This window comes from Passer domesticus, chromosome Z (genome assembly GCF_036417665.1).
Source record: "Passer domesticus isolate bPasDom1 chromosome Z, bPasDom1.hap1, whole genome shotgun sequence".
Taxonomy (NCBI): Eukaryota; Metazoa; Chordata; class Aves; order Passeriformes; family Passeridae; genus Passer; species Passer domesticus.
In genome coordinates this window covers 37878873-37906159 of record NC_087512.1, presented here as the reverse complement: position 1 = coordinate 37906159, position 27287 = coordinate 37878873, and the positions used below count along the sequence as shown (strand labels likewise).

The 27287-nt window shown below is 36.3% G+C and overlaps 1 protein-coding gene across 5 annotated transcripts in view; it reads left to right on the top strand.

Annotated features, from left to right (window-relative positions):
* FRMD3 (FERM domain containing 3) overlaps window positions 1-27287 on the top strand; it is a 135316-nt gene that overhangs the window by 93838 nt on the left and 14191 nt on the right. For 4 of the 5 annotated variants that reach the window (XM_064402848.1, XM_064402849.1, XM_064402850.1 and 1 more), the window contains 9 exons: window positions 2656-2753; window positions 3990-4113; window positions 14193-14280; window positions 16110-16198; window positions 18409-18472; window positions 19487-19575; window positions 22865-22939; window positions 23493-23561; window positions 26743-26864. In XM_064402848.1, the coding sequence (XP_064258918.1) occupies window positions 2656-2753; window positions 3990-4113; window positions 14193-14280; window positions 16110-16198; window positions 18409-18472; window positions 19487-19575; window positions 22865-22939; window positions 23493-23561; window positions 26743-26864 (818 nt within the window). Of the gene's footprint in view, window positions 1-1881; window positions 1901-2655; window positions 2754-3989; window positions 4114-14192; window positions 14281-16109; window positions 16199-18408; window positions 18473-19486; window positions 19576-22864; window positions 22940-23492; window positions 23562-26742; window positions 26865-27287 lie in introns of those variants that run through there. The other variant, XM_064402851.1, reaches the window with a different exon arrangement.

The window sequence follows — 27287 nt, the reverse complement described above, 5'->3', positions numbered from 1 at the left end:
AAGATATGCCAGGGCTTGGAAAAAACAGCTACAGTGGAAGGACACATGAAGAAGCAAAATCAGTTATTTTGCAAGTTATTTCTGTAAGTGTTTGCAGTTTTAAGTACATAAATACACCTTAGTGAATTTAGGAGTCAGGAGTTTTTTTCATAAGCTTTTGCTGACCTGGGTCATAAATTACTACATCAGTATTACAGGAGATGGCTGTAGTTTAGTGAGTCTTTGGTAAAATGTGCAAAAATTCCTTTCAATTGAAAATACATTTATCTTTTTCATTTGAAAGAGCTCTGAAGTCTTAGTCCTGTTCCAGGCTGCCCTTCTTGCTGTAGAGATCTCAGCCTGTCTTCATAGGACAGGTGCTCTGGCCCTCTGATCAATTTAGTGGCTCTTCTTTGGATTTGTTCCAGCAAGTCCATCTCTTTCTTGTGTTGCAGACCCCAGAGCTGGATGCAGTCCTCCAGGTGGGGTCTCACCAAAGCAGAGTAGAGGGGCAGAATCTCCTTCCTTGACCTGCTGCTCACACCTCTTCTGATGCAGCCCTACATTAGATTGGATTTCTGGGCTGTCATTGCACACTCTTGGGTCATATTGAGCTTTTCATCTGCCAACATCCCCATGTCCTTGTCTTCAGGACTGCTCTCTCAATTCAGGACTGCTCTCTCAATTAATTCTCTGTCTGGCCTGTCTTTGTGCTTTGGATTGCCCTGACCCATGTGCAGGACTTTACAGCTGGCCTTGTTGAGCTTCATAATGTTTCCACAGATGCGTGTGGAAGCAGGCTTGTTTCTTAAACCTGTTAAGGTCCCTCTGGATGGCATCACTTCCCTTCAGCTATGTTGACAGACCCCCACACAGCTTGGTTTTGTTGGCAAATGACAACAAACTGACAGATCTTCAGTTGTGGTCAGTAACAAACTATTTGCTTAGAAATGACACATCTTGATCTGTTGACCTCACAGCTTGGCTAACAAGCCATGCTCTGAAACATTGGGTAGGTTTTTTTGGCACTGCTTAAAAGCAGAACACAGTTTGGCCTCAAGCTAATGGTCCCTCTGGAGAATGGCATCCCATTTTTTTACCCTGGAAAATCTTACCAAAATTTTTTGTGTAGGGACTGCTCAATTGCCCAAGTTATATATGGTATTTGCATCAATATACCGAACCTTTTCTGGTACACTGTCATTGCAGATTAAGAATTTTTACTTCATCTCTCTGAGGCCTCTGGTGCACTCTGTTACAGGTAGTTCCTCTGTGATCTACCTGTAGAATAGCAGTACCAACACAGAGAAGTGAATTTGTCAGCTCTTACTAGATGTTGATTACAGGGGGGAAAATAAGGTGCTGCAAAAAAAACCCAAACAACCAAAAAAAATCCCAAAAAACCCTGACGTTTAAAGATCCTGTAGATCTTGCAATGCAATAAAGGGATGTGTTTAGAATGAGAGAAGATTGCTTTTATCATTGATTACTGTATCCCATTAATTGTATTCAGTAAAAATCCAAGGAATGGAGAAAAGTTTCTCTTGCCCTTCAGACAATATTTCCAGGCTTGCTCTTGATGCAGAAGCTCATGATATGACCAGGTAACAACAGAAGGTAACTTGGACAAAATATGTCTGACATTGGTGTTACTCATAAACTACATTTTTATTGGCTATGTTGTATGTTGCTCAAGGTTGGAGAGGACTGTCAGTGTCAAGGAGTGTCCTGATGGTCTGCAGAAACCACTGAATCTTAATGGAACCCTCAAGAGGGTAGATTTTGTCTAGCTGAAGCAATGTTGAAAGAGGTTATTTTCCCAGAGGGGTGAAGTGGATGGATGGCGTGGCTGTAACCTGCTAGGTGCTGGGAAAGAAGCTCTGAGTGGTAGAAGGTCTCTGCGGTAGAAGGCAGAGGACAGGTAGAAGGAACCTTTTGTTTTCTGCTCCCCATTTCTTTAGAGAAAGAGATGAACGGGAGAGGTGACCCCTTGCATGACAGGTGCCCTATGCCTGTGGCTCTTTAGGCCTCATGAAATTATTGCTCCCTTCAAACGTCATCTGGGATTCTTTACAGATTAAAAAAAATCAAACAAAAAACCACAAAAACCAAAACCAAATCAAAGCAAGCAAACAAAAAAACCCAAAAAAACCCCAGAACAAAAAACCACAAAAACACCCAACCAAACAAACAAAAAAAACCCCACCAAAACAAACAAAAACAAAAAACAAAGCCAAAAAAACCCCAAAACCAGAAGAGGAAAATAATCTTCACTGTGGTCAGTGTGCTATTTTGCCTACAGTAAGAGAAAGATTTCCTTGTGTAAACTTGTATATAATGAGAACAGGGGTGCTCAAACAAGCTCACATTACCATAATTTATTTCACATTATTAATGAGCATTTTAATAGATATATTTTAAATAAAGCTTGTTCTTTGTTCTATGACATTTTATGTGGGGTTGTGTTATTTTTGCCCTTATTATTTCACTGTTATTGAAAAAAAAAATCTATTACCTCTATTTTTTTTCTTGTGTTTGTGTTTTGCCTTTTTTCCTGCCATTTGAAATAACAAGAGGAAGATTCCAAATAGTTGCGCAGCTGGTTTCACACTGATATGTTAAATCTGTTGCAAAAAGGCAGCACATTGTTTCTTAATTTTTAAAATTATATTTCAGATACCTCTTATATCTACAAATCAAAAGGGACATTTTCCACGGCCGTTTGCTGTGTTCCTTTTCTGATGCTGCCTACTTGGGTGCCTGTATAGTCCAAGGTAAGTGTGAACAGCAGGCTTCTTTAAATACTTCACTCATATGTTGGTTCTGTCAAATAAGCAATGCAAAACTTGTGTGACTACATCTAGCACTAACTTGTTCTTCTTGTTGTTATACTGTTTCCCTCTATTGATGTGCACTGTGAAGCCTTTTAAGTAATTCAGCCAGTTAGCCAATGAAGTGGAGCTTAAAAAAGTTAAACAGAGTAAGTTATCTTAGCATTTTGATGAAGAAGTATGGCATAATCGTTAGATTCCACTTACCAAAAGAGAAAAACTCTATTCTGAATCTTGACTGGAAATATAGCCTATTCCATTTGAATTAAGCAAAAAAAAAGTGTCATTTCATGCTCTTTCTTATGTGAAAGACCTGTGTGGAATCTCTGACAAAAATAGAAGATGTAATTCAAGGGGAAAGAAATTTTAGTTTCCCCTAACTTTTAGTTTCCCTAATTTTAGTTTTCCCTAACTTTTTTTTTTTTTTATTTCCCCCCCTCTCTCTCTATCATTTCCTCAGGACAAAATTGAGATAGATGACTTGAATTGTACAGAGAGGAATAATCATCTATATGTCAGATTAGGGAAATCATATGCGTGAAAGTTCCCTTTATTCTGCCTTAAGGTGAACAAAGCTCTTAATGCATTAGAAGGCAGTGTATCCAAGCCAAAACTGAGCCCAGCCCCTATTAAATGAGGCTCATTCAGAAAATTAGAACATCAAATGTCAGGTTTGTGTACCTAAGTAACACTTCTTTTAGAAGAGAAATCAAATTTGCCCGTTACCTTGATTAACATTGTGGCCTATGTTTCTCTGCTAGAACAGAATGAGGACCACTCCATGCCAGTGTAGATAAATCACGTGAAAAAGGGGAGAATCAGGAATCCATTATTTTAGATCTGCCTGGTACCAGAAAAATAAATACTCAAAGGGGAACCTTGCCAATGCTTCTGTTTTACAGAGCATTTTCTGCCACAGAAAATAGTTCAATATTGCTAATTAATGCAGTAGTTAATAAGGCAATGAACTTCTCTTGAAACTCATTGATTAAAGTGACAGGTATAAGGATTTTGTTGTTTCAGTTTATTATAAATTCCTCAAAGAAGCATTTCTTGAGATGTAATGGATTCTTACTGAGTGTGTACCTTGAATTACAATGCATTTACTGACTTCTTTCCCTGTTAATTAGTGTTGCAATTCAATTTTTCTGTTTTGTTTTGTGTTTTGGATCTGTTCAGCTGAGCTTGGTGACTATGATCCTGATGAACACCCAGAGAATTACATCAGTGACTTTAAGATTTTTCCAAAGCAGTCACAAAAGCTTGAGAAGAAAATAGCTGAAATGCATAAAAATGAATTCAGGTAATTTATAATGCTGTTTGATAAAAAGACAGCTAAGAAATACTTTTATCTGTTTCCAAGTAGTGCATGTTAACTTAGGAGGGTTTGTTCCATGAATTATAATAGAAGCTCTACCAATATGCTGTCTGATAGGCTGTATTTGAAAATGTGGTTTCAGCTTAGGGGGTTTTCTTTGCCTGTTAACCTTCATTAATCATAGCTGATTCCTGCATGACTGCTGGTAATTTAGACTTCATTTGCTTGAAATGTAGGTCTGGTTAGTGGGAACAGCTCTCATGATCAGAGCTGCTCTAGTTGATTAGTGGAACAACATCTTTCATTTATGTAGCACATGGTTTTTGCTCAGAAATTTCTGTCTGTAGTGCAATTCTAAAATTCTTGGTAGATATTGACCTGATTGAAATTATAATTAGGTTATTTTATCTGTAGGTGGTTAGCATAGTGGTGAATTGCACAGAAATTTATTTAAGTAACTTCCTTGGAAGACTAAGGAGGTGAGATCCAGACCTCTCTGAATGCTCTTCTTTCTGTCCTAAACTTTTAGTACTGCAACAAAAGGCAAAGGAGAAAACAGATTAATCATTCATTTGGCTTTTAAGTTAAATGAGTTTCAGGAGAGAAGGAGCAGTGTGCTGTGCAACTATACCCTCTTCAGGGTTGTTGGTGAATGACATGCAGAGTGTCTAGAGAAAGATTCCATGAGGACCTTGGCATCTTGCTTAGTTGAGGATGGTCCTCACAACACGGGGAAAGGCACAGGATGTGCAGAAAATCAAATTAAATCAAATTATTAATTACATAAACTAGATGGACATTATTTATTGGAAGATTACAAGGCCTTTTGCACTTGCTTACCCTGTGTTCTGTTTTCATATTTGAACATATGCTAAGAAAAGAGAAAAATTCCTTTTCAGGAGAGTTAAAGCTTAAAACACTTTTTATTTCCAGAAGGCTATAAAAGACATTTTGCAAATAAAGTTCAACACTCATGGCAATAAGCTTGCCAGTATTAACATGTCTTTTCTTTTTTTTCTTTATTTTATTCTTGAAACCTATGTACGCTCTTAGTATTTTTTTCAGTGTAATCAGTTTTTAAATGGTTTATAGCTAACATTTTTTTAAAGCAGTTCAGCCTGCATGGTACACAGACCCATAGAAACAATGTTTTAAAATAAGAATAACTTATTTTACTGTCAGTATTTTTCCATACAGTGTCTACAGACTTCCAAAGGATAAATTCAACCTTTAGAAACAAGTTATTTCATAAATTAAGCCAAGGTGCTATTGAAAAGTCTGATAAATTCAGTCTTTCAAGAACAGGCTCATGCTTTCTTTAAAGTTAGGAGAGGAGATGGAAAGCTGGTGGGCCAGTGCTGGTTGGTTTGATATTTTGTAACACTGGGAGAGATGTATTTTTCTGTGTTGGTTTGCTTTTTTATGAATGTGTAATCCTGCACATCCTTTTGAATGCAATCATCTAGTTCTCCTGTTATGAATAACCAGACACGTTTTTAGCTCATCTTTTAAATCCCCTTTCTGCTGACGTAATCTGTCTGATCCTGTGACAGTAAATGTTATAAACTTTCACACAGGTCCCTCTGGGATTCTCCAAGTCCTGAATTCCTTCCATCAGTGGTTGCTCAGCACATGATGATGTCCCTGAATTTCTTCAGTAGTCTTGTCAAGGGACACCATTCATTATTGCCTTTTGGAAATCAGATGGCATCAGGCTGACCTTTTTTGCTAGTGGATGTGCTAGTCCCTAGGAAAAAAAACCCCAACAAAACAAACAAACAAAAAAACCCAAACAAACAAACAAACCAGGAGGTGTTTGGGACATAACTATGAGAATTCTTCTCATGTATTTCACTTATATTCCTTAATTTTCTTTCTATTCTATCTTTTACCAATTTGTATGTTATGAATTTTAGGCTCAGTGGCTCATAGCTCTTTGCAGCCCTCAAGAACTGCCATCTTTCTTTTTCTGTTTTCTTTGCTTATGTAAGCATCTTGTGTGCCTTACCTATTTCTCTTTTATCAGAGAATGAAGGCAGTTTCAGAGCTGTCTGGGTAGCAGCTATTTGGTAATTTCCCACTACAGCTCTTTTTCTTCCCCAAACATTCTTCTTCAATGTTCTTCTAACATTTTTTACATAAGACATTTGCCAGTCATGGAAGTTTTACCTTTTTATGGGTATTTAATTCCATGGATCTCTATTCTAGAAGTACAAATTAATAAAACATATCTGACATATAATGAAGTATATAGAGAGAGTTCCAGTGCTAGATTATCAGATTTCAATATAACTATCTGGAAAAAAAAATATAGGAAAAAATGGGCTTCTCTCTGGCATTGATTAGCACATGTGTTTCATTGCATTCTTCAGCAAGTCAAATTTTCTGATAACAATTAATATTGTGCTGTTCAGTGAGTATTTTTAAGAGTTGCAAGGAGTCCCTCAGGTCTTTTCATACAAGATACTCGAGTGACGTGTTAGAGACTGAGAGCCTTTTTAATCCAGCTGCCATTCATTTGCCTTCAGAATTGTAACCTCTCAGTTTCAGCTCTGTGAGCCAGATTCTTTGTTTTTGTCACATGTGTAAACAAACAAAGATGATGACATCTCTCTCCAGCAGTAGACTCCCATATCACCAAAGCCCTGGGGCTTGGAAGAGGCCAGATCTTCTCTGAATCCTGTGCCAACATCCTTAAAAACTGTTCATTGGTTCCAACTTTTCTTTTGTCCTACAGAAAGACGGAAGAGTTTAGCTTTAGAAAAGACCATGAAGCTCAAGAGGGGAGTGTCTCAGAAGTAACAATAGAGTGCTGTGCCAGCTTCCAGTGACTCATTCAGTGTTATTTAGAAGCCTTTTTTAATTACTTAAAGCAGATGTATGACAGGGTATCATTATTTCTTATTGGTTTTGGCTATGAGATCATCACTGGGTTTAAAAAAATATAATCCATTGTGTGATTTTCTGTTGCACTTAATTGCAAAAATATAAATGTGACAGAAATTCGTGGCACGTTTGTTGAGTTGTGGTTGTCTTGTGAATTTTAATTAACTATTCTTCCCTTATTAAGAGAGAGGGAGCTAGAGAACACGATAAAACACAGAAGAAAAAAATACCTTCTAATGAACTTGATATCAGGTCTTATGTCTTTTAACAGAGTTTTTAGTCTGATAAAGTTCCTTAGTTTTAAAGATACCTTTCAGCCATAGCTCCCAGAGGCTAAGCACCAGAAAATAGAGACTTCTAAAGGAAATATTGGCATACGTCCCTAACAAGGGAATTTATGTTTACAGGACTAATGTTTTGGTAGAGTTTTTCTTCTGATTTTTTTTTGTTTGGTTTTTGGGTGGTTTTGTGGGAGGGGAGTGGGAGTCTTTGTTTTTTTCCTTTTTTAAAAAGAACTCACTAGTTGAATGTCAAGTATTTTTATATGCCATCTGAAAACTAGTATTCCATTTTTAGTTCTGATATGAAATATTACACCACATATTTATGGAAATGTTATGTAAAAAGCCTTGAATTTACCTGAAAGTCCTCCACAAATGTTTACTTTTTCAGTTACATGACCTGTTCAAATGCCTGTTTTCAATGCTAAACTCATATAGGTAAATGTATGGGGTTTTTATTGCCTTGGATGGCCAATGTGGATGCAGACTCAAGATACCTGGGTGTCACTGAATAGGCTTTTGTCTCTACTGTGTGTATCAAATGCTTTGCAGGAATCACATGTGAAAGACTGTCTTTTGGGAGAAGAAAATTTTCCTCTGAGGGTATGAAATCACTGCTATCTTCTGATAATAACTATCTCAAAAACCATTTAAAATGTTAAGATAAAGGGAGTATTTTCTTGAAAATCAGAGTAGCAAATTACTGCTTGTCTTTGATCCAAGCTAAATGAGACGTGTTGTTTAAATTTGTTTTGAAAGGCATATAACACTTTTATCCTTTGCTGCATCATCTACATTGCAACTACTCAGTAAGGATTTAAGCACATTTCAATTTCCTGTGCTCCTTTGACTCTTACTGTGTTCCCTTAGCCATCCCATCAGCTCCCATGTGGCTTTTACACTGGTGCCAGCAGGAGCACAGTATATCCCAGTCTCCACTGATGTGGCTTTCCAGCTCTTGTGCAGCTGTCAGTGGAGCCACTGGCAAGCATAACTATAAATGTTATTGTCTGAGTAATATCTGGGAGTAACATTATCTGAGTAATATCCTAAAAGACTTGGCAATGGTTGCTAGAAAATACTTTTCTTTGTGGGTGTAAATATACTTTAATTCAAGATTAAACAACTTCTTGCATGCTGTATACATTGAAATTCAGCATACATTGAATACATGAAAAAGTACTAAAACTAAATTTTGATTTAGCTAGTCCAAAATAAGGTGGATTTGTTTCATTTAAGTGCTTCACACAATTAAAAGTGCATATTATGTGGTTTTATGGATAGTGCTGGTAGCCCACTCATGTACACTTTAAATTTAGCTTCTAGTAGTACATTAATCACTTTGATATCTAACAGCCTCGTACACACTATGGGAATTCAATTGGAAGGACAGACAGTATGCTCCAAAACTTGCAAGTCATGTTACAGGAGACAAAAGCCATGTTTCTGGGGATCAAGGATCTGTTGAGGTTTATGTGGAGCTGAGCAGGATGTCTGGAACAGAGCAGGGCTTGGGCTACTGCAGGGATAAGTGCCTCCCAGGCCTCAGGGCCCAAAGTCTTTTTAGATCCTGGTTATACAAAATATACTGAGGGCTTTGGAGGGCTGAGTCCAGTGTGTTCTTCATTTCAGGTTTGGTATCACATGCTGCCTGAGTTTCCCAGTGGAGTAATTTAAATTTATCTATTAGGCCATATGTTGGCCGCTATCACTAATTCTCTAAGTATCAAAACATCACTGTGTGTGGTATAATAGGTGAATAATTTGTTTCTATTCTGCTCCATTTTCCCAGTGTTTTCACTCCAGTATTTTTATCAGTTGTAATCTGGATAAATCAGAGAGGTAGTTGGAGTATAGTCACCTAGTCTTTTCCCTGAGGCATTCCATGTGTGCTGATTTCCTCAAAGCTTTTTCCTTCTAAACCGTATTTCTTCTGACAGAAGTGTGCTTAAAACCAATTCAAATCAAGGAACTGTTCTTGTAATTGTGGTTTCACTAACTAGAAAATAGTAAGAGCAAGATTTTTTTTGTTCGCTTAATGTTTGCGTGGTACAGAGAATATTTCCAGAAGCTCTATGGTGAGACACAGCTTTCCCTGAGTGGGAATTTAGTGGAAGAGGCAGCTGAACAGTAATCTAGAGAAAGGAACTTCACAGACAAGTGTTGTCTTTCCCATTCTCTTTTGGAAAACTGAAAAAAATATATCAATACATGGGGTTTTTATAACTGCATTTCTTCTGCAAATGTGTCCTGTCTTTGAATGCACTTAAAGCTGTCTGTGTCACTGCATCAATTTATGAAGTAAAGCCGAAATACAAATGTCTGAACACAGGCTTCAGAAACACCATCTCAGTCTGATCCCTGAAGCTGCACAAGTAATTTGAAATGTTCTGGTAGAAGGAGTTATGTAAGTGACACATACCATCACAGCATGTGTGCATTTAATAGACCTGGTAAAAGAGTTTGATTATTGCTTTAAAGTGGTTATTTGGGTTTTACTGGGATTTTATCTGTCTGAGAGAAAAACAGCTTTGCAGTAAAAGTTAAAATTGATATTTAAGTGTTCTGCAGCTTTCTAAGTTTAGTATATTTCAGCAATCTTCACCAATTCATTGACTTCCTAATTGATAATGTTTCTTTCCATATACAGACTCATTTAAAGACTTTCTGGTGCCAGTGCCAGATTGGGCAGCTCCTGGGGAGCTGCACTGCTGCTTGGGCAATGTGCTGATGCTGGCCTTATTATTCTGGTAAACTGAACTACAGCCTACAATGCAATTTCATTTACCAGCGTCATCATTTAGTGCTTCTCTTTGAGATTATCATCACCACTGTGCTATTCTTTCCACTACAACTAAAATACTAGCAATCACAGCAGGTTTATTCCAATTCCACATAGCACCATTATTGTGACTAAAAATAGTAGCAAAAAAGACTTCATTTTAAAATATCTCCACTATCTGCCAAAATATTCTGAGCTTAATGTGAAAGTTGATCAAGACCATTAGCACTTTAATTTTATAACAATTGGAGTCTCAGCTACGTGTAAAAAGATTTAAAGATTCAACAGCAAAAATTTACTCATGTGGTAATCAATTCTGTGTTCAGTGTACAGTGCAGCTAAGTGTGCTGATGCTTCAGCAGAGCTCAAGCATTACTTTAGGTTAAAAGGAACACCGGGTAACTCAGTTCTGCTGAGAGATGCTCTCTACAAGATGTGGGATATAACAGCAAGAATATTTAATAGGAGAATATCCTTCTTGAAGTTGTTACTGTTGTCTCTCCTGAGATCGCAGTGAAATATCTCCAAGATTGCAGGGCAGAGCAGAGTGGCTGATGGAGACTGAGCCTGTGTTGTTTAAAGCATCATGGCTGGTGTCTCTGGTTTGCATGGAGGTGAATATGTAATGTCTCTAGAGGCCAGATCATTATGCACATATTTATGTGTTATTTTCTTAAAAGACATTAATTCTAACCGCAAATGTCCAGAAATTAAACATAGATGGGAAATACGCTAGGAAATATGGCTATTCTACTCTGCAGCAAGTACATTTTCTTGACATAGAGATGAGGCAAAAGGGTGTACTGTAATTGTTATTATTACTAGTTTATTAACACTAGTATCTCACAGCACTTTATAAGTCAGTAAGAAAATCAGAGAAGATGAATCAAATTACCTCACTAATGGCACTCAGGAAACAAGGGGATGAGAATAGCATTGAAAATGCTTTTTCTTTGCTGTTTTTGCTACATGGTCTTCTTTGTCAAAAGGAGTTAATGCTCAATCCTGTGCTATTTCATCCCTAACTTGCACTAAGATGTATAACTTTAGTGTGTAACAGATACATACCTCAAAGGAAAGGTATGAAGGGGTATGGGAATGAATTGGTATGGGCAGTGAGTGAAGGAAGTAAACCACCACTGTGACACACCCTGGAAGTTACTCCCTGTTGAGCTTGCTTGACCCTTGGGCAATAAAAAGAGCTTTTACATCCTCTAGTGCATACTTCTCATGAGCCTGAAGTTAAAACAGAGTGTGTTGCATACATCTCAGTGTTCTATTGAAGTATTTGTTTCATTAAAATTTCATTAGTAGCTTTTGGATTCATTGATTTCTAGAGGTTGAATAATGAATTCCACAGCTAGTGGCTGTGGAACTCTAATTTCACCAATAATCAGCTTTTTATCATTTGTATGGTATGCAGAAACTTTTCTGAATAGTAGGTTTTTTTTTTTGTTCCTGTTCAGTATCTTTGCCATGTGACAGATGGATGCTGTAGTGCCTGCAACATATAGAAAGAGAATATATCTTTCCCTTAATGCTGAATTAATGCTGAAGAATAAGGTCAAGAGCAACAAATGCTCTGAGACCTGAAATTCCTGAGAGTACTGAGTTCCAAAGCAAATATGTATTGCCTAAATATTCCCCATTTTTCCACTGTAAAACACTTGCATATGTGAGTACACTATAAATTCTTGTGGAGGGCTGTTTGTTGTATATAGAAAGTTTAAGAGCTTTTCAGCCAAGGCATATCTAATGTTAGAACAGTGATTGGTAAAAAAAAAGTTGACTTTGCTGAAAGGATTTGTTACAGTTATATTTTTATTTACTAAGAAAAATTTCATTACTAAGTTACACACAAAAAAGCATATTATCAAGGCTTAAAAGGTAATCCTTTGATAAGAGATTAATGAGGATTTTTTTATTTGATACTGTCCTTGACTCTTGTGCTTTGTGTAATGTTCTTTTAAGGCTTTGCATTGTAGCCATTTGATTAGTCTGTAATCAGATAAGATCAAATTTGCCCATGTCTTCTGCTTTTTTTTCCCCAAATACCACTGCTTGTTTCACTTGATGCACACAAAATCGTCATAGTTGCAAAGGCTGTATGTGAGGGGAGCCCGATAATGCTTTCTTTAATGTCTCTTTAATAGTAATAGCCAACTATTTCAATATGCCAACTCCCCAAACGGCCTTGTTGCAAACTACTTGTCACTTTTTGGTCCACTGAAATCAGAAGATTGACTTTGTACCAGCAAATGGAGATGGATTAAAAAATGCGTTTTGTAATCCTTTGTATTTGTAAGTCCCAATATTTAATAAGCAATCAAACTATTCATTCGGCTTTTCACTATGCAACATACCTATTCAAAGAAATTTAGGTCAAACTAGTTAATTACTTCTATCAAATGCAGTTGACTGGTACATGAAATAAAATTGTTGTATTTTATGGCCATTTATGGTCTTACAGTTGTGATGGCATATAAAGTTGTGATTCAGTAGTATTTAAAATGGAGCAAAAGCTTAGTAGAGCTACCAAAAAACCGAGTGAAAAAATAAGCATTTTTGTTTTGATTACTGCTTTTGTGCTGCTTTCTCCTTAACTATTAGCTGTGTAAATACACATTTGTAATTTTTGGTGTTCCACTTAATACATGCTCTTCTCACTGGCAAGTGGTGAGAAAAGAGACTGAAACAGGAACGACAAAGGAGGCCACTTTTTCTCTAATATATATTTTTAATTTAGAAGGAAAAGATCCACAAAAATGTGGTCTGAAATAAAGTGAAGGTTGTGTAGTGTCAAATAAATCTTGAAGAATCTCAAGAAATATCATGGGGTTGACTAGGAGATGATAAACAGTGAAGTAAAAATGAGCAATTCTAGAACTTTGTTACAGAAATGGTTATTGATACTTACATTGCCACAGGTCATCATCCTGTTATGTTTAAAACAGGATGTCCACAAGCACGCTAGATGTTCTTTTAATTATTAAACTAAACTTTAGGTCAGATGCTGGATATCATATGTCAATACTTGTTGGTTTCTACCTGATGGGGAGTAACAGGCTTTCAGAGAAATTATGCTACAAAATACAGTGAAGTATTAATTGTCAATTCCTATGTACAATTCGCGGTGAGAGGCTAGACTCCCAAAAAAATTCAGGGGCAGAATAAAGTATGACTATCACTATGCTTCTTGAAAATTTTTTTATGGCTCTTGTTTTTTTTTTTTTTTGGTTTTTTTTGTGTTTTTTTTTTTTTTTTTTTTTTTTTTTTTTAATTTTTGTTGTTTTTATTTTTTTTTTTAATTACTTGCATGGAAAGTATTTATGAGGTCTGGCTTTCTAAAGGTCCTAGGCACTGTTCATTATCATAAAACCGTATTATCTTTCAAAATCATGTACTCTAGTCATACAGATACAGTTATATAATACTTGAAACAGTTCACTTTCAAATGGACATTGAAAATCTGTGTTAGAGCTTGTAATGGCAGTACTTACCAAATATCATATAAAACTTACTCTACACCCCAAGTCTTCCTGTCATGTTTCAGGCTTTAGTGTATATTCATTGTTGGTTATAGACATCCTAAAAATAGGGATGTATAAATGGAAATGCTGACAGATTCTGAGCTATCATGTTGGTAGCAGGCACTGCTATAATTATACATACATCTGAGTAGGCAGTGTAATATGATTGCTGTGTTTATACCTTGCACTGGAAGGAATGTTTGTTAATCTGCACAATCCTTTTAAATGAAATGGGGAGCAAGAGTTTGTGGAAAAAAGATGCTTAGGTTTATTTCATAATCAGGCTGACATGAGGGTATATCAAAAGACAAGAAATACTTTCAAAATAGGAGATAACTCTGCTGTTGTTATCTCAGGATTTATAAAAATCATCAGATTTTACCTGAAAACATCAGGCACTGTACAATTCAGCAGAAGAAATTATATGAAAAGTTTTCTTTTGATTACAAACCAAACATTGTTGAAATAGTTTGAATGTCAGTAAAATCTTTCCTTTCCTCTGTCTCTAGGCATTTAAATTCTCCAGTCAATAAGTATTTTTCTCCTATTTTTGTTGTCAAACTCCTTTTTCTTTTGTAATTTCAGAGGTCAGAGCCCAGCTGTTGCTGAATTTAACTTGCTTCTTAAAGCAAATTCTTTGGAAACTTATGGTGTTGATCCTCATCCTTGCAAGGTAACAGTTCTTTTTACTAACTTTTAATAAAACATTATTTTTGCTAACATTTAGTTAAAAGATAGTAATGGAGTTAATTTAGCTCTGGTTTTTATCCAGGCACAAATAGGGAGCAATTTCTAAAAAGCTGCCCTGGAACTATATATTGTGCTTAGGCCTTGCCTTGGAAGAGCACTGACTGGCTAACATTGGTGCATCAGTCAAAAATGGGCCTCTCCAGAGGAAGCAGAAGAACATCACAGGAGTATTTAGGAGATTGTAATGGCATAAGCTCTAATAATAGTCCATAATTTCTTAGCATTTACTGCAAAGGTTTCTTTTAATTACAACAGGTATGAAATATTTTTTGTCTGCCAAAATTTTCAGGATTCACCATTATTTTGATAAGAAAATGCAAAACATTGATAGTCTATGGCAGATCAGTTTTTCAAACATGATCAAAATATGCTAATCTTAGTAAAAAGAGCAAGCCAAAGGTACAAGGAAGAAAACCCGCTTCCCATTCCCACTTCCCACTTTGTTATTTTGTGGTCCTTGGTAAGACGGTGATGTTAATTACCAGTTCTGATTATCTTGTATGCATGCATTTTTAATTACTTGATTGCATCTGTATCATCTGAGGTGTTTATTTTTAAAGTGACTTGTTTTGTGTTTTAACTGGTGTTTTCGCTTTGACCTGTGTATTATCTCCTCTGCTGGACAGCAGTACTGTTTTAGTTAGCTCTTCTGGTGGTGATCATCCTTAAGCAGTCAGCTCTAACACAAAACTGCATAAGATTTTGTATATACTTTGTTAGGAATGGTGCTCCTGTGTGAAAGACAGGGTCTAGCTCAGAGCTTAATGAAGTCTGTGATATAGTAAACTTTACTTTGAAATTATACTGCAGATTTTCAAAAGGCATCCCAGAAACTGAGGCATAACTGACTCAGAATTACTTCTTCACCTGTGTGGCAGGGCTTGTAGTGTGAGGGCCAATCAGAGGTTCTTCACCCATGCCCAAGGAAAATTTGTCTGTCTTCTGGAAGTGAACCCCAAAGCAAGGTTCTTCACAGGCTCCTTATGACATGCTCCTTTCAGGGCTATGGCTGCTGCTCCAGAACCATCCCTGTTTCTGTTCCCCTTTACTTTGTTGTTAAGACATAAGGCATAATAAAGTTGATTACCTTTATCAAGATGAGGATATGGAACTTTGGATGGACAGAAAATCCAGTTAATACAAAATTCATCTCAGCCATTTAGCAAAAATTATAAGCCAGAACTTTTATAGTGGAGCAATATTTTGAAAATTTTCTTTTCAACTGGAAAGGCAAGCACCACTATTTCTTCTGTTTCATACTGAAAGAGTACATGAGAACAAAACAGAAGCTTATGTTAGTAAATGCTGTCAGTAAGTAGTATTTCCAACACGACACCTTGCAGAGGAACAGTGTATTGTGAAATCTTAAAAAAATATACATGTTGAAGCAGACATGAATCCCTGGTTTGTAGTTAGTCCTCCTTTTAAGAATTGGACATACACAGAAGTACATTTTTAATTCATTTAGTAAGTCTACCCTAAGGAGTCCCTGCTGTAATCAGCTACATGTAGATGGAAACAACCCATAAGATATTGTTACTCACATGCCTAGAAATAAATGAGGTCTTTATTTCAAGGGCTGTCCTTTTCTTTAGAAGTGTATATTTTGAAGGCAAAATTTGTTTTGAAGAGGAAAATAAAATAAAGGTAATCTAGAATGGAGTAAAAATTCATGCTATCAGTAAAAAATCAGTAAGAAATACCTCATTGGATGAGGGGAAAGTTATGTTATGTTTCTTTTTCTCTTTCAAGGACTCATTTGGGACAACTACATTTTTAGGATTCACAGCTGCAGGATTTGTAGTTTTCCAGGGGAATAAAAGAATTCATTTATTAAAATGGTAAGCATATGATATTTTATAAGATAAGAATATTTTAATAAATAAGCATATTTTCTCCTGTGTCTTCTCTTCCTACCATCTTCACCTACATTTGTTGTCTTTAAGGAGAACTATGTGAATATTACCTTTCCTGCCCCATTATGTTTCTGTTTTAAAGGACTTTAGATAGCAACAACTACAACTACAACAATAACAACACAATAACAACAATTTTCCCAAAGAAAATTATTCCACAGAGTTCATTAGTCAACATAATTTACAAATGCTGAAACTGAATAAGTTGATTTTTCAGCTATCTGTAAATCACAAGTGAGGTTTACTGGCAGAGAGTCCACCTTAATCTTTTTTTGACTTTTGGAAATATTACAATTTCCTCATTTAGTTGCCCTCAATTTGAAACCATAAAAGAGCTTATTCGGTAAACAGAGGAGGTAGAGGTGAGAATGCATTTGAATTTTTTTCTGTAGCATCTTTTTAAAAGAAATGGGCACTTATACAATTGTCCTTGATTAGTCTGGCTTTGATTTATTTGAACTCCTGGACTTACCTAATTTGTTAGCCTCACTCAGCCACATTTGGGGAAGAGGTAAAACTGAGCTCCTGCAGATGATGTTAAGAGCAGCTGGCCACACCCTCAGCAGCGTGGTGAAAAGTGACCAGTCATGCTTAGACACTGATAATCTCATTTTAGCCCTGCTGCTACGTGCATGCCAACAACAGTTGTGACTGTTCTATCTCTGAGCTTTCAGCCTGTCTTGTGGGATCAAGACAGGCAGAAGGTGGAAAAAGGTGAAACTGGGCTCCTTGCTGCATATCTGTAGAAACTTCCCTGAATGTTCAATAACCTGAAATCCTCAGAAGTGTAAAATCAGCATTGTCCTGTCTGTACAGTTGAGTTCTATATGGAGCTCTGGGGATACACCTATCAAAAGTGGATTTGCAGTAGTTTCCCCAGGGTTAATTGCAGGTAGCCGTGGTCACAGTACTTCAGTGGTTTGTGGTTTTGGCACAGGAAAACAACAGTAATGTCAGTCTACAGCACACTGAGGAGAGAGGAGCACTCGCCAAGCCTGTGCCCACCATACTGTGGGAAATGAATCTCACAGCTTTTAGCTTCTCATGTTACTTGAGGATAATGCATCCTCTGGGCGATCTAGGCATACTTATTAAGTGCATTAATGTGTCAACCAGATAAAAAATAAAGTAGTGATGGAGGAGAGGCCAATAAAGTCAGTGTTACAGTAGAGACTAGAAGGTCAGTCTGGTGAGTTTTATCTGAACACTGTGTACTGCTTCTTCCATTTCATAGGTCTTGAAGTGACTGGTAGTAGATGTAACTAATTTTAGCTGAAATTTTCACTACATTATAAAACCCCAAATTCATGTTTGAGATTTTATTTTCAATATAAAACTTTTATCAATGTTTTTTTTTGTTTTCTCATGTAAAAGGAAAACACTTGTTATAAAGTTTCAGGTATAGCATTGTCCTTGCCTCCAAGATTATTCCTGTTTCAACTCTGACATCCAAAACTCTTTGGGAAATTTATCAAAAACAGCAGTGGCTCCATTTAAACTCTGGTAATGACAAAATTTCCATTACAATTTAAACAGAGGTATGACATTGCCTTTTTATGGTTCACTGTTATTCCATATGAAGATTGAGCACTTGACCTTGATTAAATTAAATTTTGATATAGATTTTGCAACTCAAAAAGCCTGTCTATAACAAATGCTGCTAAACATTATCTTTTTCTTCTTGTTGTGTTCTTTAATAAGTAGTCTTTTACTAAGACATGTGATATGAAGCCTCAGATAAATAAGTATAGAGAAAATAATATTATCTTTCCCTCAATTTAATTACAACAGACATTGTAAGATTTTAAGATGTAAGAGGAATTACAAACTGTGCCATAAATAGAATATAAATATAAGCTTCTGTCTACCTTTAATTTCCTCTTCACTTTCCAGCAGACAAAGCTAATTCTTTGAAGGTACATAAGGATGTAAAAGTAATACTCTGGGCTTATGTTTTCTAAAAAAATCAAACTATTAAAAAATTTTATCCTAAATCTTGTAAGGCCCATAGAGGGCTTTTGTAATTTGATTGCCTGCTTGACTTTGTTAATCAGGAAAAGTTACATGCTAGTTACTTTTTTTACTTGTAGATCTATATTTTTTTTCCTATACTTAAATATTTTTTCTCTTTCTAGGTGTGATGTCTATAAACTGAAATTTGAAGGGAAGACATTTTACGTGTTTGGAGCTCAGAAAGAGGTAGTGTTTAATATTTTTACAGAACTTCTGTATTTAAGATACTATAAGATGTTACATATTTTTTTAATAAACAAACTACTAAATAATCAATAATTTTACTTAATATCCTTAATAGTTTAGTTAGAGACTATAAATGAATGTGCGTAATTTTTGAAAAAATGTCTAATTTGCAAAGTGTTGAGCTATTTCTCACTTAATATTCATGCTGTGCTATGTGGATTGTTCATGGTTTTGGATGCCTTTGGAGTCAAGCTTTAATTTATTTTTAGGTGCTAAAGCTGTACTCACTCACTCTAAAGTATAGAACATGTGTGTATATGAATTGCAAATTCAAGTAAGCATTGCCACCTGGATCAATGTGAGGTGTTTTTTTGATAATTACAATCCCATCCTCAAATCTTGGTAAGCTGAAAATGTTAGAGTGTGTCTGATGTAATTAGGATCCTATCACTGAGCTGTTGTCATTGAAATCCTAGAGACTTTTGCCTTCAGCATGTTATAATCAGCTCTTTCCCTAGATCAGAGTGATATATCCTAAGGTTATGGTTTTGAATGGAAGTGGGGAAAAAAAAAAAAGAAGGAAATAATGCCAGAGGTATCAAGACTGTTTGTGTGGTTGCAAGGGGATTTTGATGGAAGGACATCAAATGGCAGAGAGGAGGGAGAGGTGGGTGGTAAGTAGGGCAGCAGCTGTGTGATGTAGAATGTTGAACACAGAGATTTCCCTCATTTCATTTTGTCCAGTTACACAGTTGTTTTAAAGGCCACTTGTACATATGCTCTTCCTTCCCCCTTTGAAGCATCTCCTTTTCTCTGAAAAAACTGCCTGATCAGTTTAAATGCCAGCTATGTAGGGATTGTGCATTTGTGGGTGAACCACAGATTTACACTATACAGGAAAACTTGGTCTTCAGTGTATCTGGTTAAAGGTGATGCCATCAGGTAGAGCTATTTCAGTCATTGAGAATTCAGCATTTTCACTGCTTTCATTGGCTTTCTTTTCCTTGCATTTAGAAGAAGGCTGTGCTGTCATTCCATACCTCTACACCAGCAGCCTGCAAGCATCTTTGGAAGTGTGGGGTGGAGAACCAGGCTTTTTACAAGTATGTACACTATTATCTATAGTCATTATCTATACTAAAAGTAAAGAAAAAAGTGAGTGAAAGATTGTTCATTGTGAAATGTTCCATTTTTCCAAGAGAAGGCAAAATGTAAACAGAAAATACGCAAGTTAATGGGGAATATTATTTCACTTCAAGCCAGTATTAAAAATCATTTAAAATACAAATGAGACAGGAGGGTTTTGGCTCCAGCACAATGCTTTTGCTGCTCTGTAGTGAGATATTGAATGGACAGAGTACTGCACTTGTGTCTGGGAACATAGCTGTTAATCTTAGCCCAGCTGCAGAATATCTTGAGAATGAAAGAAAAAAAATCTGTCATGCTTGATTCTCTGGCTTCTTCTGCCAGGAGGTAATTGCTCTCTCACTTGAAATTCAAGGCTTAGTAAGAGTAGATTGAAAAATAAACAGTTCTCTTTAATGATTTAGGGAAGAAAAGAAAATGTTCTTAGATACATTTTGAAAGATACCCGTGACCTTGTTATACATAAAAAGCCTGTAAAGTGACAAAAAAAAAAAGAAAAAAAAAAGAAAAAAAAAAAAAAGTAGTAGCTATTCCCTGAAAGAGAACCTATTAATAATTCCTTATTAAAAACTCTTTGCATTCTTTCTTGCCCTCCATTGACTTTGTTAGATCTGTTTATTGAGGCTTCCTTCTAGGCATGTAGCTTTTATTCTTGCTACTTAGTGTTTCCTTACAGCCTCTGACATATTTTATAAATATTACTGTTTCTGTGTTGGCACACAGCCACACCAGGGGGCTGCTGTAAGGGTAAATAAAAAAGTAGGAAAAATGTATCTTCTAACCTGAATGTTAATGACCTGCTTTAATTTTGAGAAGAGACTCTTTAATTTCAACAGTGATACAATAATATATAATCTATCCAACTGATATATTCAATTGGATAGGAAAAAGAAACAGGAAACAGGATCTGGCAAAATGCATTGGTTAATTCTCTATATCAACATTTACTGTGCTTGAGACTACATCAAGCCTAAATGTAGTCTATTAATAAAGACTAATTTGAAGTTTATCTGGAAACATTTTCTGTTGTAAGTAGATTTAAGTAGGAAAATGCTGCATGGTGTTTGAGTAATTTCATTTCATATTACAAGAAATAAATAGGGAATAGGAGATAATTTCCCCCTAAAGAAGACAAATTACTTTCTTTGAGTAGAAATCAGCTCAACGTAAAAATGTCTCAGGGAGATTCACAGGAATACCACCTCTTTGCTCTTGTTGTGAAATGGCTGTAATATTAACTATTTGGGTCATAAATATATGGTTTACAGGGTTTAATCTTGGCTAAATGCCAGATGCTGCTCTTTCACTCCCTCTACTCAGCAGGTCAAGAGGAAAAGGTATGATAAAATAGCCTATAGCTTATGATAAAGATAGAGGGATTGCTTAACAATTACTATCACAGGGAAAACAGATTTGAATTGGAGAAGCTTCATTTAATTTCCTTTTAACCTTTTCACTCTATTTTAATTTGTCAACAGAGACAGAACTAAAACCACCCTTCCCCTATTTCATTCCAGGATCACCTTTACTCCTTCATTTCTGACTCTTTTATGTCCTTCTTGTCCTGAGCAGCTCAGGGAGATGGGGAATGGAGATTGCAGCTCCTCTCTGCTGCTCCTTCCTTCTTACACTCTTCCTCTACTCCAATCTCCTTTATGAACTCCTCAAGCATGGGCCCTTCCCATGGGCTTGCAGTCCTCCAGGATGTACCTGCTGCATTTTGTGCTCCTCTCCATGGGCCACATTTCCTGCCTGGAGCCAGCTCATGTGTGAGCTCTCCAAGGGCTGCAGCTTCCTTCAGAGCATGTTGGCCTGCTGCAGGATCTCCCATGGGCTGCACTGAGGATATCTGTTCTGTATTTGGCTGCAGAGGGACAGACTCCTTCCTCCCAGTTTTCTCCGTTGGTAGAATATGCTTCGATACTTGGAGCATCTCCTTCCCCTTGTTCTTCTCTCACCTTGGTGTGTTCAGTGCTGTTTCTCTCATCTATTTTTCTACTTTCCAAATTACTTTATGGAGTGGAATTATTCCTTAACAATGATTGCTGAAAGTTATGCCCACCTGTTTCAATTTTGGTGGGTCTTTCAAGAAGACTTCTTTAATAAAATGAAGATTGGTAATGTTACTCAACGGATAGGGATGTTAACAATAGACTGGAAAATTGTAATGTTTAATATGCAGAGTGCACAAAAGTAACAATAATGCTTCAAACATGGAACTGAATCCAAAACTATCTATAAGTAAAGCCTTAAGATAGTAGTTTTGAAAGAGTAAATGTTTCCACACATTTCAGAGAAATAGAGTTGTACAGTGGGGGCTGTTATTTAGCAGCATTAGGTAATTCTCATTTAAGTTCTATATATTACCAACAAGATATTCTAATAAGGTTAAACCAGACATAGACTGAGCAAATAATTCACAGCATTGATACTTTGCCTTAATTAAATTTGGTCCTATCCTCTTTCTAAAAGAGTTTGAGTCTTGGAATTTAAGGGAAGGTCATGATCACATGATGTGTTTTCAAAAACAGAACTTTAGTCGTGTCTTGATCCAGGTACAGGGGTCACTGTTGCAATTATTCAAGTAGATACTAATAATGGACAATTGTTTACTAGGGCCTGGGAATTAGAGACTCTGTGCAAAATCAATTTGCCTTTTTTTCAAGAGAACATCAAGGAAATGGCACGGCAGGTGCTCTTCCATGGTCTTTGATATAAAGAGAAAAGGTTGCTGTGTACCTGTTGATTACAGAGAAGCAGTAGGGTATGATGTAGGCTACTAAGAAGTTGACTGAATAGAGATATTGGAGAAGCACCTACTTCAGGAGACAAGTTGTTTTCTTTATTATTGCTTTGTTTTCCTAGTGGAAAAGCAGAAATAGCCATATTTTCCCACAAACAAGCTGGTGTTAGGACACATGTCCCAGAGCTTCCCAGAGCTTTTGAAATGCCATGGTCTTTCCTTCGTCCTGGGAAGGAAAATTCATAGAGATGCAGCAAGTGTCTGCATTTAATTTTCTTGTTTTCATGACAATCACTTGTTCCATGTTCAGTCATTCTGTGCTGTCTGAATAAATTTATGTATGCTTCATTGTCTAGCTTGTATAAAGGCCTTAAAAAAGTTGAAAAGCTCATTTTTTGAATATTACTTTATGGTATAAAAATAACAAAGCTTGTAGTTTGCCTTGTTCATTTTTGCTTATCATGTCCTTGAAAAGGTGACAGCCTCTGTTATTTTTTTTCAAGGTATGCAAAGTCCAGTCAGATCAAGACAATGTCCAGCAGCAAGATATTTTTTAAAGGCAGTAGATTTCGATATAGGTGGGTGTTTGCTGTTTCTTATTCATGGTAAATCATTTCAGGAAGTAACCAAATGTAAGTAATTGCTCATGGCAAATTCAGGGCTGTTACTGCTGAAGGGTCTGTTCATGCCTAGCTGACATCAAGATTTGAAAGCCTTCCTGTTGCCTTTTTAGCATCACTTAAAAATTAAGCAGGAGTTTTCACACAGACTCTTCTGTCAAGAGTATTTCCACCGGCAGATAGCTCCATTTTTGGCGCAGCTTCTGTAAAGTGCACTGTGGCCAGTGCAGAGATTTTATGCTCCCTGCAGCTGGGCAGCTCTGAACCAGGTGTGAGATAAAGAGGCAGTTCAACCTGTAGTGTTCTACTACAAGAAGTTACCCTTTTTATGGTAGCTTTGTGGGCAAGTATTCAGCACAATTTTATTCTGGAACATTATGTATATACTTAATTGCAATTTTCCCCCCCTTATTTTAATTTTCTTTTCATGTAACTTAATTGTCTACATTTATGTAGTTCTTTGCATGTATCTTAGTATTTACTTGAATATTAATTTCATCTTTTAATGCAGTGGAAAAGTAGCCAAAGAGGTTGTGGAGGCAAGCTCTAAAATCCAGAGGGAACCTCCTGAAGTTCACAGGTATGTCTCAACATTCAGTATTAAAGTCTAAGGACTAGGGAGGATTATTGCTTTCTACAGAAATATTTGCCTTCCTTTCTGTCAGCTGCAATGGTTGTCATTCTGAACTTCCAAAATTACGCATGCAAGCCTTAGGAAAAATGTATCTGACAACGCTACAAAATTCAGACAAATGTCTCCTATAAAGGAGAACCTAATCTGTGCTGCTCTGAAGCTGAGTTTAACTAATCAGTCAGATTGATAACTTTTCTTATTTTTTGTGTTATGACATAAGCTGTTATTATATATCATGACAGAAAAGTACACTCTAATTTCATTCCTAGATTTTGTTTGATTTTGAAAGTTCTTGGTTGGTATATGTTTATGGGTATGTTTCAAAGTGTACTTCACAGTTTTTCCATAATGCAGTCAGATTAAAAAACATGATGTTCACTCAGTAAAGAGGAAAAAAAATATTAGAGAATATTTTTTTTTTAGAGGAAAATTTGGCTTGTAAGAAATAAACTGCTAGACCTTGCAAACAAACTAATGCTTTCAGGTCCTTACTACTCATTGTAGTGACAGTAAAAACACTTAAGAACCTGAAGAAAGCTCTTCAGAAAAGAAGAGGCCATCAGGGAAAACTAAAACAATTTGAAACCATTTTTAAAAACAGGTTCCTTAACAGTCTGAACATTCTAGAGCCATATTCCCTTTTTTTGTTGAGATTTCGTGTTTGGGGGGAATATGCTTTGTTTATTTTTAATTGAATATTGCTATTCTGTCTATTTTTTAGACAAAAGTGGATTGTTTTTACTAAAAGATGGGAATATATTTGCAGTAAATATTTATTATATGTTGTCCAGCCACACTATGTGTAATTAATAGTTAGGCCATGCAGGCATGCTTTCAAACATGTTTTTCCAGATTACATTTTCAAATGAGGTCAGTGAAGGTCTAGAATGTGTTAAATGATAACACAGAAGGCAGAATATAGATGCATCATTGAGGCAATAAAAAGTACTTGGGCACACTCATGCATTTTAAATGAGAATAGTTGCTCACTCTAGGAAATAGCTTATTGCCTACTATCCAAGAGATGTCTTTGTTCCAGGCTAAGATTATCATACATTTATTTTTTATCTTGTATTTTGCTTTTCTTTGATTTCTATATTTAGAAGGATTTTAAACACATAATTTAAAACTTAGTGTACATAAAGAAGCAGATCAGAGAGCAAATAAGTTTATAAAGCAACATCATATGGATTTAACATCCATAAACAGCAATGCATCTCTTTTATTATTAACCTTCTTACAAAGCTTGCATTATTATATTATGGAAGCTCCAAGTTCAGTTTCTTAGAAAGACTAAGGAATATAATGATTTCAGGTGCTTTTATAGCTCAGGTTGTGAAATGGCAGACAGAGGTAGCTGAAGCTTCTAAAAGCACAAGTAGGCAAAAAATACAGAAAATTTTCAGCTAAAAAAAAGAGTCACATTTTTTAAAAAGTTACTTTCTGAAAGAGGATTTGGGGATAGGAAATGATGGCTTTTCAGAAGCCAGACATTCAGAAAAAAATATTTGATTGAATGTAAACATATATCTATATATCATCTACATATCTATATATCTATATATCTATACATCTATATAAAGCTTTTCCTCCCCATCCTCTCACCCTCAAAGTCAATTCAGTTGTACCATGGTTGCATTAAGAAAGAAAGATGCAGTTGAGAGGAGGGAATTGCTCAGTATCTCTGTGTTTGGATGTTACACTTACAGCGCTGTGTACTGAAAATCTGTTGGAGTGTGTTGTCACGCAGGATTAATGCAGTGGCAAGTTCTTCTGCCAAGCACAAAATGAATAACTTCATGTTCTTCTTCCAGAGCATGCCTGAAGGAGAGATCTTTGTAAATAAATATGGAGCAGAAGCCTATGGGTGCTCCCAGGCACAACTTGTATTTTGAGAGTTGTTTGAGAGCTTTTTACAACAAGAACAAAGGTTCAGTGATTGCATAAAAAGCCTATGGATTTACCATTGGGTTAGAGTGACTATAATTATAATAACCTGAGTGAGAACCCTCTGTGGATAGTGAAAATTTAAACTCAATAATTATAAAAGAATATGGATGAGGATGTAATTCTCTTTGGGCATGTGCTATGGCACAAGAAATCATGTCAATTGAGTAAGAAAGTTTGTTTATTCCCACAGAATATTTACTGATAGGTAGTGTGGGTTAAGAGTTGTACACCTGTGTCCCAAGTTTACCTAAACCTTCAGCAACACACAGTTCCATCTTCTGACTTGCAATAGGTTCTTTGTTCCATTTGTTCATGTGGAATTTTAAGGTAAGCCTTTTGTGCAGACGTGAAATGCATTTTGTGAAACTTCAGCACTGTATCAATATACCATTTGAAGTTAAGTAGGGTACTCTTCCATTTCATCTTTGCTTTTGTCAAAGTAAATATTTTATAATATAACGGTTAAGATTTACTGCAGGACTCTTGCTTCAGGCCTGTATCATGCAAATCCTAGATAACATATTCAAAAGAGCCTTTTTATACTCTCAGTAATACATTTTTAGGCTAATAGGCATCATGACTGAAGAAAATCAGCAGCATTCCTACAACTTTCCAGAACATATTTAACACCTGCTTCCAGGAAAGCCTCTTAGAGTGAAGTAGGACAAGAATGAAAACCAGAGTAAGTGCTGGGAGGCATGGTGTAGAGGCAGCATCTGGGGCGCGTGGGCACGAGTGAGAGCATTCTGTATCTGTAAACCTCAGGGATACAGCTGTTCCTGTTTTAGCCTTTGATACTCAGTGCTCAAACTGTAACAAATCCTTTATCCAGTTCTGGAGGCAATGGAACAACTTTTCCCTTCCTTGAATCCAAATATTAGTGTTTGCTGTGCATTGTGGAGAGGAGCAACACACTGAAATCCTGCCTGAGACGAAAGGAAGTCAGGCAGTGTAAAGGAGCTAAACCAGCACAAAACCTCTGTCACACTTCAGATGTTGAACTGTTTACATCTGTAGAGGATGCAACACAACACAGCTGAAAGCGGCATTCAATGTGTAGAGCTTTTTACAACAGTTCAAGGGCTAGTAATTTATGCAAAATGATTCTGAGATGAGACCTATTGGACTGCAGTTATTTCCAGTAAGCAAACTGACCCTGTTTTCCCCATTCTTTTAGAACGAGCATTAACCAGAGTCGCAGCTCTCCCTCCTTGAACAAGCAACTCATAATCAACATGGAACCTCTGCAGCCTCTCCTTCCGTCTCCCTGTGAGGAGGAAGAGGCTCCTTTAGATGAAGGTGAGTCACTTACCCAATTCCCACTAGTATTTATTACAAAGTATACGGAAAAATGTGTGATATTGACTCTGGGATATGGAAAAAAATCTAATAATTTTAGTTAGGTATTCCTAATCATTAAAACCCTCTATGTGATAACCAATAACGATCACTATTTCAAGAAACTGTGCATTAGCTTTACGAGAGATATATTGTGTGGAAAGTTACTGCTATTTGATATCTGTTTCAAAAAAATCTTTAAATTTTCAGGCAAAAGGATCTTAGGAAAGAAATAGTCTCAAGATGGCACCTTTTTTTTGAATTGTGTCAGCAGTCATTCAGGAGTGAAAACTGGCTGTTAACTACTGGATATTTTGTTTTTCTTGATACTCTTTCCTTCTTTCTGCTTTAGTCTGCTAATTTAATTTCCTTGATGAAAAAAAG